Source organism: Heliangelus exortis, chromosome W (assembly GCF_036169615.1).
Source record: "Heliangelus exortis chromosome W, bHelExo1.hap1, whole genome shotgun sequence".
NCBI classification, from domain to species: Eukaryota; Metazoa; Chordata; class Aves; order Apodiformes; family Trochilidae; genus Heliangelus; species Heliangelus exortis.
In genome coordinates, this window is record NC_092453.1 from 2,183,447 (window position 1) to 2,196,472 (window position 13,026).

General features: G+C 43.2%; 2 protein-coding genes across 2 annotated transcripts in view; one reads left to right on the forward strand and one right to left on the reverse strand.

Annotated features, from left to right (window-relative positions):
• Nucleotides 1-13,026, reverse strand: part of LOC139789199 (Golgi phosphoprotein 3-like) — a 53,032-nt gene that overhangs the window by 25,070 nt on the left and 14,936 nt on the right. The window lies entirely within an intron of this gene.
• On the forward strand, nt 5,771-6,809 carry LOC139789137 (uncharacterized). The gene is given in 2 exon segments (XM_071729664.1): nt 5,771-6,226; nt 6,228-6,809. Coding segments are annotated over 2 exon segments (1,038 nt in total).

Genomic DNA, 13,026 nt, shown 5'->3' on the forward strand with positions numbered 1-13,026 from the left:
AATAAATTACATTAAATATAGATTTCTAGGAACATGATAATATTTGTTTTCATTTAGCACAGCTATTTTCAAGAGCTGTATTATATAGATGATCAATACTTCCAAATATTCTACAAAAGCTCTAAATCTCTAGGAAGTCATTACTGAAATATGTCACAGATTTATTTCAAAGGCCATACATATAAGGTTGGAAAGGCATTTGAGAAGTTATCTAATCAGCCTTCTACTCAGATCTGATACTTTGTGAGTATCAGCTATTCTCAAAAGTCATTGGTTGGCACCAGACATTTCTTTGCCAGAACACATACATATAAGGTTGGAAAGGCATTTGAGAAGTTATCTAATCAGCCTTCTACTCAGATCTGATACTTTGTGAGTATCAGCTATTCTCAAAAGTCATTGGTTGGCACCAGACATTTCTTTGCCAGAACACATACAAGTATTTGTTTGATGAAAAAAAAAAAAAAAACACCTCAAACAAAACCCCAAAAAGATGACTCTTACATTCTACTATTTTCAATCAAATCGCCTCTTTACAAAATGTAATTTTTGAAATTAGACAGCATAAATGCAAACTAAAAATCTACTGGACAAACTTTCATTTGTGGTGAAACAGGAAAGGATCTCAACAGATCAATTCCTGTGGGAAAAGGAGAGCAGGCCAAGTTGTTTGTGTGAATTTATCTAATGTAGAATTAGAACTAGTGATCATAACCGGTACAATTCAAGACTAAACCGAGAAAAGACCAGGCAAAGCAGTCCAAACTCGTAATTTTCCACTGTTTCAGTTAGGAGCAAAACAGCTTTCCACTGTCACAGCGAAAAGCAAAACAAGGCCTAACGAAGCTAGCTTTCTGCCTGAGAAATAATTGGGAGTGTAAATCTCGTTTTAGATCAAGGCTCCGCCAAGGCCAGGGAGGTGCCAGCTTGGCCCCAAAAGCATGTGAACATCTGCACAAGGAGAACATAAAGATGCCACAACCAGCAGATAAGAGAAAAGTTATGGCTGGGGCCCGATATCCATAGAACAACATGAAGCCACCTGGAATCAAGGGAGATAGAAGTTTAACCCTAAGAGGGACATATCCCCGAGAGAACAACTCCGCCCAGACTCCACCTGGTTCCGCCCAGACTCCGCCCGTCATGAATATTATAATTACCTGCCGTAATCTTATGAATATGCATGAAAGGCTGTATAAATACCCTAACCCTACCCCCCCCCCCGAGGTGCGAACTCTCTGTCCAGCGTGAGCTGGGAGTTCCCCGGATTCCCCGGATCCGTGAATAAATACCTTTGCTGTTTAAAGACTCAAAACTTTGTCTCTAAACAGTTTATTCGGCCTTTTTGGGCTTCAGTGGCATGATAAATATACACTTCTTTCTCTTCACAAAAAGTGCCATATTATTAAGCAAACACTTCAAGAACTAGATTTTTTTCCCATTTTTTAGTAATGAAAACTGAATTTATTTTTAAAGTTAGTATTTTTCAATTAAGTGACACCATTCCCAGCAGCAATTACCAGATATAAACTCCTCAGCAGTTATTCAACAAATATGGTCTCAGGCTGTGGATTTCAGAGAAATACAGAATCATGGGATAATTCAGGTTGGAAGGGATCACAGGAGATCTCTAGTTCAACCACCTGCTCAAAGCAGGTTGGAGTCAGATCAAGTTGCTCGGGGTTCTGTGTCAGCAAGCCCTGAAAACCTCCAAGGAAAGAAACTGTACAACCATTTCACATTTTTTACTCAACTGATTCTGAAAGTTATCTCAAAGATATTATGGTCTTCATAAATGGAACTGCTTGCTCTAGTGGGCTAGGTGACATACATAGTCATATAATGCATACTGCTTCACTTTCTGTTTCAGTGTGGGGGTTTTTTGCTGGTTTTTTCCCAGGCTCAGAGTTTGCAGGTGATCAACAAGAGAAGGAACATCACATTTCAGTATACAGAGATTATACTGCTATTAAACAGTGATGAAAAACATATTTTATAACAGTCAGTGTCATCCTGAACATTTTTCAATCCACTAAACTGATTTTTCCAGATAGTTCAGGCACATAGACTGATTGAAAAGACCTTATCGGCACTTATTGCAAAGACCTATGACAACTTTCACAGAAGGTGAGTTTAGCACACAAAAGTCTAATTAAATCATCCTTTAAATTATCTCAAACTTCCTGGTGTACCTGAAAACGAGTAGAAGCAGACATATATCTTCAACATTGCAAACAGCTCCTTGACACCTACTTTAAATGGCATACAGCATAACTAGAAAAAGACCAAAGAATCACAGAATCATTAAGGTTGTAAAAGATCTCTAAGATCATCAAGTCCAACCATCAACCCAACACCACCAGCCAACTAAACCATGTCCTCAAGTGCTACATCCACATGTTTTTTGAACACCTCCAGGGACAGTGACTCTACCACCTCCCTGGGCAGCCTGTTCCAGTGCTTGACTACTCTTCCCATAAAGAATTTTTTCCTAATATCCAATCTGAACCTCCCCTGGTGCAACCTGAGTCTGTTTCCTCTTGTCATACCACTGGTTATGTGGGAGATCAACCCCCGCCTCCCTACAACCTTCTTTCAGGTAGTTGTAGTGTGATAAGGTTTCCTCTCAGCCTCCTCTTCTCCAAACTAAACATTTCCAATTCCTTCAGCCTCTCCTCATAGGACCTGTGCTCCAGACCCTTCACCAGCTTCATTGCCCTTCTATGGACACACTCCAGCACCTCAATGTCTTTCTTGTAGTGAGGGGCCCAGAACTCAGTACTAGAGGGATTTGGTTTGAACTTGTAACAGCATTCTCATATTAGTCATATAGACTCATATAGTTTCAAAACAGATTGAAGATAAAAGACCACTATTTATAGATGCAAGTCATTTCACTATTTAACGCTCTTAAATAGCACTAGTGAATACACAAATACACCACCAAATATTTTTTCTTTATCTGTCTTCCTACAAGTCTTTTATAATTTTATAAACATCCTAACCCAATGACATACTTATTTCATTAAAGTTGCTAAGCAGCAGGAGGGGGAGAAAAAAAAGTCTTACAAAGCAAGGAATTATTTTTATCTGACAGCAATCACACTAGAATAGCACTTTAAGCTATGAGTAGCTCACAAGAAAAAAATTTAAATCTACATCGATTCAAAGATAAAAAGAGTGTTTACAACTGTCATGTTTATTTACACAAAGACAGCACAAAAGCATTTTTTTGTCAGAGCTGACCAAGAAATTTTCAAGTAAAAACTTAGAAATGTGTGCATGATTTTGGAATAAAGTCAAAATAAAAAGTGTATCCTATAGTAACCTTAGGTGATTATAATACTAAAATACACACACACACTTGTGAAAAACAGCCATGCTAATCAGGTAACCTCCCTTAATGTTTCAAACATGAGCATACATATTCATACATATTCATACATATTCATACATATGTATAGTAGGAGCGCTGAACGACTCATCATTAACCAATCATATATTCTGTTGCAGTTTGTCCTTCGTTGCTATTTTGCATATAAGACCCTACTTGTTTCCAGAAAGGTGTGCTGGCTGGTGTTAGATGCCTAGCATCCTACTCTGAAGACTAGAAATAAAGACAAGTATCTTAACTAAATGTGTTGATTGGCTCTTTGTAGACTGGGCGAAGAACCCAGATTTGAGACAAAAACTAAGATCCTCTTCCTGCTTAAAGAATAAGTTATAAAAAAATCCATGTTCATTAGTGGCCTGGTTTGGGCCAGGATAAAAATGATTTTCTGTCCTGTAATTTTACTTTCAGCTAAGTCTCTTTAAGTAGCTGTACTTACTGAAATGAACAGCAAGTTTCTCAGTCAGTGTCTGCTTCTAGAACTGATAACATTCAATGTTTATAGTTATGGCTAGAGAATGGTATGCAGAACCAAGGCTACTGCTTGCTTCTGAGGAACATCTTGTGCTCCAACAAGAGAAAGGGAGTAAAGGAGTCACACCTGAAACCCTCCTCTGGGGAGGAGCAGAGCAGACAGGTGAACAAAATTGACCAAACAGTATTCCATCTGTGAGAGTCTGACCTCACTGATTTGCAGTTGTCTTAAAAGAGCAATTTTAAAGTGAATAGCCCTGGCTAGGGTGGAGGGCCTGGCTGGCCAGAATTGAGCAGGGGGGTGACACCTCCGGAAGAGATAACTACTGGGTGGAGAATACTCCCCTTTTCTGAGGGCCAGCCTTCAATGCTGGGTCATCCCTCCAGGGTGGAGGAAGCCACCTTGGTTGTACTTGCTAAGTACCTGGCTAAGGTGGCTGGAACAGAGCAGGGAGTGCCACCTGGAAGAAGATAAGAACTGATGACTGGGTGGGGGACTGCACCCTTCTGCAGAAGCTCCCCTCCAGGCAGCCTGTCTCCAATGACTCTTATGCTAACAAACCTGGCTTCTGTGGCAGCTGACTGACAGCTGCCCCTAAGGAACTCAGGGGTATATATAGCTGTCCATGCTGTGGCTGTTTTGTCGTTTCTTGACCTACTGCCATTTTGCATCGGACCCTGTCCAGAATCAGCGTGCCATCTTGAAGAAACTTGATGGACAGCTGGGCCCCTGGCGGTGACTCTCTTTCTCTCTCTCATTCTTTCTTTCCACTTTCTTACCACTTTTTCTCTCTCTTTCTTATATCTTCTTTTCCTCTCTCCCTCTTTTGCCTGGCTCTATATTTTTGCCTGTGTCAATTGTCAAATAAAATCTGCTTGCACCTGACCCTTCTATGGTTGGGCTTTGTTTTGCATATCCAAAACAAAAAAAAATTTCAATGTTACCTTGGACCGTAACATTTGGCATAGTCGGCAGGATACTGTGAAACAAAGGCGTGCAGCTGCTGAGAGACTTGTAATAGGGGAGTGAAAAGCTTAACCCAGCAGCACCTAGGCTCCTCACAAGAGTGAAGGAGTTTAGAAAGCAAGGGGGTTTTGCCTGATCTTCCGCAAGCCGTTCACCAGCCTTGAGTTAATGTTCTAGTGTAAGCGTAAGGGATCTGAGGGTCTGTTTTCCTTAGTGCGTGTGTGTATGGGGGTGAAGTTGTCCTGAATCTGTCTGGGTGCAGGTAGTCATGAACAACCGTTTCTGGCAACTGGGCTGGGGTCACCGGATTACCGAAATTGTGCCGACAGATTTTTCTGAGCCAGGGTGCTACTGCCCAGCGGACATGTGTGTTAAAAGTCCGGGCTGGGGGTGAAAACTGTTCTGGCAGACACTTGCGTGTGTTTTTGTATAAATGGATAGCTTCCCTTCATTAGAGGAGTTCTTGGAAAAGTTCAAGTCTAAACCATCACCTCAGGGAAAACTATGGGCCTGAGAAATTTGGTCAAACCCCTCTGCGCTGGTAGAACACATAATATCGTTACAATCACAGGTGAAACTTAAAATTGGCAAAGGTAAATCAGTCATTTGTGCAGTACTGGGAGCTGCAGTATTAGCCACACAGGAAGGAAATTAGCACTCTCCAAGGGGAGACAGAAGACTCCAAGGCCCCACAGGAGGAGCTTCTTGCCCTTAGGGGAAAAATAGCAGCTCTTCAAGCTGTGTACTCAGAAGCCCTCAATACTGCTTTGAAAGAGGCTGATTCTCTCCGAAAGGAGATACAGGCTTTTAAAACTGACCATGAGGAGGTCGCTGTTCTCCGCGAGGAGGCGGAGGCTGGCAAGGTTGCGCAGGAAGAGGCTGTAGCTCTCCACGTGGAACTGGTGGCCCTTAAACATAAGCTAGAGAAAGGGCATAATATGTCTGAAACTGCCACTACATACCCATTGGAGGAATTAAAAGAATTGAAACAACGAATTAATAAATTAGAACTGTCTCAACCCTCCAGACTTCCTCCTCTCGTTAAGACCGAATATACTTATGAGAATGATGAGGATAATCACCCATGTGTCCTAACAAAAGAGATTCCTTTCTCTACACTTGAGCTGGATAAACTTCAAAGGGAATTTGGCAGGACTCTAAAAGAATCTGAGACAGAGTATGTGTGGTGTATGTCCTTGTCAGGAGGAGATGAGATTCTCCTTACTGAACAGGAAGCTGGAGGCTTTTGGGGACCTGGTGTCTTTCTAAATATGGGAGATAAGTGTGCTCCTCGGTCCTTGACTCAGCGGATTGCCTATTGGGCCGGTAGGCTCAGCCCATTAGAGCGAGGAGACCCGTTGGCCATTAAAGGGGGGGTAGATCAGTTGGTAGAAAAGTGTGCAAAAGGCTGCTTGCCTACAAATGATGAATGACCGTAAGCTGGATATGAGATACTCATCCCCCATGTTGCTGCCAGTAGATCCAGAGCAGATGACCCCCTTGATATGGGGTCTGCTGGAATCACTTAAAGCCATGGGGATCCAACTGCAGGGCCAAATCAGAGCTACTGCCCCCCAAGACTGCTTGCTAGCTGCATTGGAGCATGTGGTTAACCCTGGCTGCAGGACTGAACAAAAGATTTGGACTTGGGGAGAAGTAGCTGAAGAGCTAATCAATTATGGCAGGAAATTTGGGCCTGTAGACAAGGGAGAGGCAAGGGGTATCTGCAGAACCCAAACCCCAGACTTATCTGGAAATACTTCCCCCCAATATCAGCAGTCGAGATTGAGTGTGTGGCTAGAGGAGCTCCAAAAGGGAATTCCCCAGGAGATCATGGACAGACAACCAAGGCAATCCTTACAAAGAATTGTAGACAACTGGACGAGACAGTACACACAGAAAGATGAGACAACAAATAAGCATTCTCCTGATGTAATCAGTCTTTCTGCGCCTCCCGGTGAGCTACAGGGAAACTAGATCCCTCTACCCGTCATAGTGAGCATGGTGTTGGAGGGCAGGAGTTGATAGGGAGGCTCACTAAAAATGAGAAGGAAGAGGTTAATACAGTGGTAAATACTCATTCTTCACTAGCTAAAGAGATGGCATCAACCACTACTCCTGAAAAGGTGGAGTTTCACCAGCATACTGACAATTTAATTGAAGTATCTGAAGTTTCTCCTGCACAGGACACTTATGATGGGATCACTGAACATTCAGATTCATTGGATTTCTTCAGATCCCTGAAGAAAAGCAGTAACCCCCAAGCCAAGAGGTTAAAATTATGGGAATCTGGAAAGGGAGAATGTGTTGTTTTCCCCTGCAATTTCTAAATTCTCTAATCCAGAGCAAAAGGCCTGTGAGTCAAGTGCTTTGCCAAGTTATGTGCCTGTCACTGTTCTGGCAAAAGCATATAAAAAAAAAAAAAAAAATTGGGGATGACATTGGGGGAGAAACTGGCCAGCTGGGCACTAAACCATGTTTTGATAAGAGGATGGTGCAAATGCTCCCAGCAGGGCATCTTCTCACCCCAGCCCACCTTATTGTTTTATTCTGCCCCTCTCATTTTACATTATGTCATTGGTCTGATCCAAACCCTCATTGGGAGAGGTACTCCCTTGTACCTGCTCCTGGAAGGCTTAACCTTGTTATGCTGTTTTACGGGGTGAAACAGACAATATGCTTCTTTGTGTTTTCTTCCAGATCCCTGACAATGAAAGAAGAATGCAGTAGGGAGCTCTTGGAGGGACAACCACCTTATTTGCTATTCTTAGCATTTGGGGAAGGTTTTACACCACTGGTACCTTCCCAGAAGTGGGAAAATAAAGGGGTTTACTATTGTTACAAATACCCCTACTCCTTGTTTGAGCCAGGTGCTCAAGGTTTTACACCATTTGGGCCTGGGCTTTCTTTTGGCACTATATCAAACCAGTCATCACTTTGGTCTTGCCAAAAGGTAATAAATTGTTCCAACTGGGAACAGAATGATTGGGTTAAATATTATTAGCCAGTTTCTGTTCATGCCAAAACCATAGAAAATTAAAAAGTATGCACCTCACAATGACTTATGTTTTCTCTAATGTTCTGGCTGGTTTGATCTGGGCCTGTAATGATGGGAATATGTATACTTCCTTGTGGGCTGGGTTACCCAATCTCCAATGTACATTAGGTCTCCCAACACTTTGTCCCTTATGGAAGTGACTCCTATCCAGCCCAACGGAATAAAGAGGGCAAAGGTTACCCTGGGATGAGAATGGCAAGACCCAGGGGAAGCAGCTGTATAACTTGGGAGGATGGGAGAGCTCTGGGAATCTAGGAGTACTAAGTTAGATCTAATGTTACATGAGAATGGTCTTTGTGGTTACCTGGATTTCTCTAATAATGATTGTTGTATCTGTATCCCTAATGCCACACTGGAAACTGGCACATGATTACTGACTACACCATAAGGAGGATCTTACCCAGGACTCCTGTGGTGGAGGAAGTGTAAATAGAAGCCATGGCCCCCACAATAGTGCAAAAGCAACAGGTGCTAGCTGTGTGCAAATACACACACAAGCCTGCACAATATTGATAATTCCAAGATTTCAGCCCTGCATGCTTGATTGACTGTACATAGATTGACAAAAAGATTTGGGTTTAAATTAATAGTAAACTAAAGTACATCTATTCTTAACTATAGTGAAGTTTTAAGTAGCAGCCACTGCTTTACCTGTATCCAAGTGATTCCTCAATGAAGGATTTTTGTTATTACTATTGTTGTATTCAGTACTGTTACACTGTAAAATTTGTTCAGGGGGTGATTTAAATTGTGCATGCTTGTCATAATCTGATCGTGTCAAATTGTTGACAATTATAAGATTAATTTTCTTTCCACTTCTATTTCTTCAAACACTCTCTCTCTTCTTCACTTCTCTGTTCTGTTTTCATTCTCTTTTTAGTTCTCTGTAACCACTACCCAGTGAGTCTTTAAAATTGTCTTTGAGACATGGGGTGATGTAAGACTGTAACACCATCCCATACGTGTCATAGTCAGTATAAATTTGATAGAACACAAGGGTCAAGCTCTCTTCATCTATGGCCAGTGTCCTGGGATGATTCTGTCCATTTGTCTGCCTTTGATCCTGATCCATGCATTCCTGAATCTGTGTGTTCCTGCATCCAGCTCCCATCTGCTACTGACTCCAGAAGCCCAGTCTAGGACTTTTCCAGGGCCTGCCCTGCAATCTTGGTGCTGATGTGAGCGCAATTGGGAGGGAGACACATGATACTGTTTTCTATGTAATTGTATATATGATAAATCATTTTCCTTTTCATCACTACTCTTTCATTAAAGCTGTGTAGTTTAGTTTCCAACCTGTAAGTCTATCTCCCTTATTCTCTCTCCTTTCCCTACAGGAGAAGGGCAAAGGGTTAATAAAGAGCATCTGTCATTCCTTTAATTGCTGACCCAGTGTTAAACCTTGACAGACTGATTTTCATATTGCATAGCACAATTGGCAAAGAGCCTGCTTATTCTAACATTTCACAGCATGTGTCATAGAATCATAGAATCATAGAATTGGCTGGGTTGGAAGGGACCTCAGAGATCATCAAGTCCAACCCTTGATCCACTACCGCTGCAGTTACTAGACCATGGCACTGAGTGCCACATCCAGTCTCTTTTTAAAGATCTCCAGGGATGGAGAATCCACTACTTCCCGGAGCAGCCCATTCCAATGCTTGATCACCCTCTCGGTAAAGAAATTCTTTCTAATGTCCAACCTAAACCTCCCCCGGCACAACTTGAGACTGTGCCCTCTTGTCTTGCTGAGAGTTGCCTGGGAAAAGAGACCAACCCCCACCTGGCTACAACCTCCTTTCAGATAGTTGTAGAGAGTGATGAGGTCTCCTCTGAGCCTCCTCTTCTCCAGGCTGAACAGCCCCAGCTCCCTCAGCCTCTCCTCATAGGATCTGTGCTCGAGTCCTTTCACCAGCCTAGTTGCCCTCCTTTGGACCCGCTTCAGGACCTCAATATCCTTCCTAAACTGAGGGGCCCAGAAATGGACACAGTACTCGAGGTGTGGCCTCCCCAGCACTGAGTACAGGGGCAGAATCACTTCCTTGGACCTGCTGGCCACGCTGTTCCTGATACAGGCCAGGACGCCATTGGTCTTCTTTGCTACTGTTGGCTCATGTTCAGCTTCCTGTCAATCCAGACTCCCAGGTCTCTCTCTGTCTGGCTGCTCTCCAGCCACTCTGTGCCCAGCCTGTAGCGCTGCAGGGGGTTGTTGTGGCCAAAGTGCAGGACCCGGCACTTGGCCTTGTTGAACCTCATCCCGTTGGAATCAGCCCAACTCTCCAGTCTGTCCAGGTCCCTCTTCAGAGCCCTCCTGCCTTCCGGCTGATCGACACTTCCCCCCAGCTTAGTGTCATCTGCAAACTTGCTGATGATGGACTCAATCCCCTCATCTAAATCATCAATAAAGATATTAAATAGAACTGGGCCCAACACTGATCCCTGGGGGACACCACTAGTGACCGGCCGCCAACTGGATGCAGCACCGTTCAGCACCACTCTCTGGGCCCAGCCCTCCAGCCAGTTTCTAACCCAGCACAGAGTGCCCCTGTCCAAGCTGTGGGCTGACAGCTTTTTCAGGAGTATGCTGTGGGAGACGGTGTCAAAGGCCTTGCTGAAGTCCAGGTAGACCACATCCACAGCCTTCCCCTCATCCACCAGGTGGGTCACCTGATCATAAAAGGAGATCAGGTTGGTCAGACAGGACCTGCCCTTCCTAAACCTGTGCTGGCTGGGTCTAATCCCTTGCCCATCCTGCAGGTGCTGTGTGATTACACTGAGGATGATCTGTTCCATAACCCTGCCAGGCACTGAGGTCAGGCTGACGGGCCTGTAGTTTTCCGGGTTCTCCTTCCGGCCCTTTTTGTAGATTGGCGTGACATTCGCCAACTTCCAATCATCTGGGATATCCCCAGTGAGCCAGGACTGTTGGTAGATGATAGAGAGAGGCTTGGCGAGCTCTTCTGCCAGCTCTCTCATCACCCTTGGGTGGATCCCATCTGGTCCCATAGACTTGTGGGGATCCAAGCAGTTCAATAGGTCACTGACCATTTCCTTCTGGATTACAGGGGGGCTGTTTAGATTCTTGTCACCTTCTATAAGCTCCAGAAGCCAGCTGTCCTCAGGATAACCTGTCTTTCTGTTGAAAACTGAGGCAAAGAAGGTGTTAAATACCTCAGCCTTTTCTTCATCTTTGACAACTATATTCCCACCCATGTCCAGTAAAGAATGGATGTTTTCCTTGCCCCTCCTTTTGCCATTGATGTATTTGTAGAAGGACTTTTTGTTATCCTTCACAGAGGTGGCGAGATTCAGTTCAAGTTGTGCCTTTGTCTCTCTAATTTTCTTTCTACACGACCTAACTATATTCCTAAATTCCTCCTGAGTAGTAAGCCCTTTTTTCCATGATTGGTAGGCCCTCTTTTTAACCCTAATTTCTTTCAAAGTCTCCCTGTTCAGCCAGACCGGTCGTCTTCCCACCGGCTTGCCTTTCGTCACACTGGGACAGCCTGCTCCTGTGCTTTCAAAACTTGCTCCTTGAAGTTCATCCATCCCTCATGGATGAATGATAATACCTGAATGCTTGCTTTGAGTAGTAATCTTCAACTATTCCTTTGAGAGACTCATTTCAAATCAATATCTCAGCATCTCATTTTAATCTTGCACAAAACCACGTAACTCAAGAGGGTACATTCTCTCCCATGTTTTCATTTTGTCACAGTTTAATGCTGGGTTGGCAATTAACCGAATGACAGATGTTGTCTAATAATTCCTCTCCCCTCCCTGATAAAGAAAGGAGAGAGAATAAGGGAGAGAGACTTATGCACTGGAAACTAAACTACACAGCTTTAATGCAACAGTAATGATATAAAAGGAAAAATAATTAAATATATACAATCATGCAGAAAAATGATACCACGTTCCTCCCCCTCCCCCCCAATAACTCTCACATCACCACCAAGGCTGCAGGGCAGGCCTGGAAAAGTCCCAGGCTGGACACCTGGAGTCAGCAGCAGTCGGGAGCTGGAGGCAAGAACACACAGATTCAGGATGGCACACATCAGGACCACAGGCAGACGAATGGATGGAATCCTGCCAAAATGCCGGCCATGGATGAAGGAGCAGGAAGAAGAAAGTGACTTGACCCTTGTGTTCCATCAAATTTATACTGAGTATGACGCGTTTAGGATGGAATACTCAGGTCAATTTTGGTCACCTGTCTGCTCCTCTGTTAAGTAAGGTTGCAGGTGTGACCTCTTTACTCCCTTTCTCTTTTTGGAGCACAAGATGTTCCTCAGAACCGAGCAATGGCCTTGGTTCTGAATACCATTCTCTAGCAGTAACTATAAACATTGAGTGTTATCAGTCCTAGAAGCAGACACTGAGAAACTTGCTATTAATTTCAGCAAGTGCAGCTACTTAAAGAGACTTAGTTGAAAGCAAAATTACAAGACAGAAAATAATTTCTATCCTGTCCGAAACCAGTACACATTTTTAGCCAATCGAGGGCTAAACCCACAAAGCATTCATTTTTCACCACATTGCAGCACATTGCTGCTGTCTTTCTTGACATCACAGTATCATTTGTATAGTCAAAATGTGGCCTGTCTGAAAGCTAATGATCAGTCTCTTTACCTGATTCACTGAGAAGATGAACAAATTGCAGAGGTAGCATGGAAAAGGGAAGGAACGTGGGACAGATAGCAAAAGGCAAAAGGATCCCCGTCAGTGATAATCTACAAACTTATTTCAAAACCTGAATAGTTTTCACAACCTGAATAGTTATAGCTAGGACTATTCATGTGGTCTTTGAATAAAGCGCTCAAAAAAAAAAAAATCATACATTATTGGGCTACCTATAGTGAAGCTATTCATGAGCAGTCTGCTCAGAAAACACAAGATACAATGCTTAAGGTATCATGGACTATATTCATCACTACCTTGAGCTCCCATTTTGGAGCTCAGCAATCATTACTCTAATCATTATAAATTTGAAGTTACATTATTTAAATCTGACAGGATAGCAATAGCATTCCTTTCTCATTCTCTGCAGCAATAGCAAGTTCTTTCAGAGGTGTTTTCTACCATATTGTTAGCCAGCACGAAGCATAGACAGAACATAATCCAAAATCATTATCT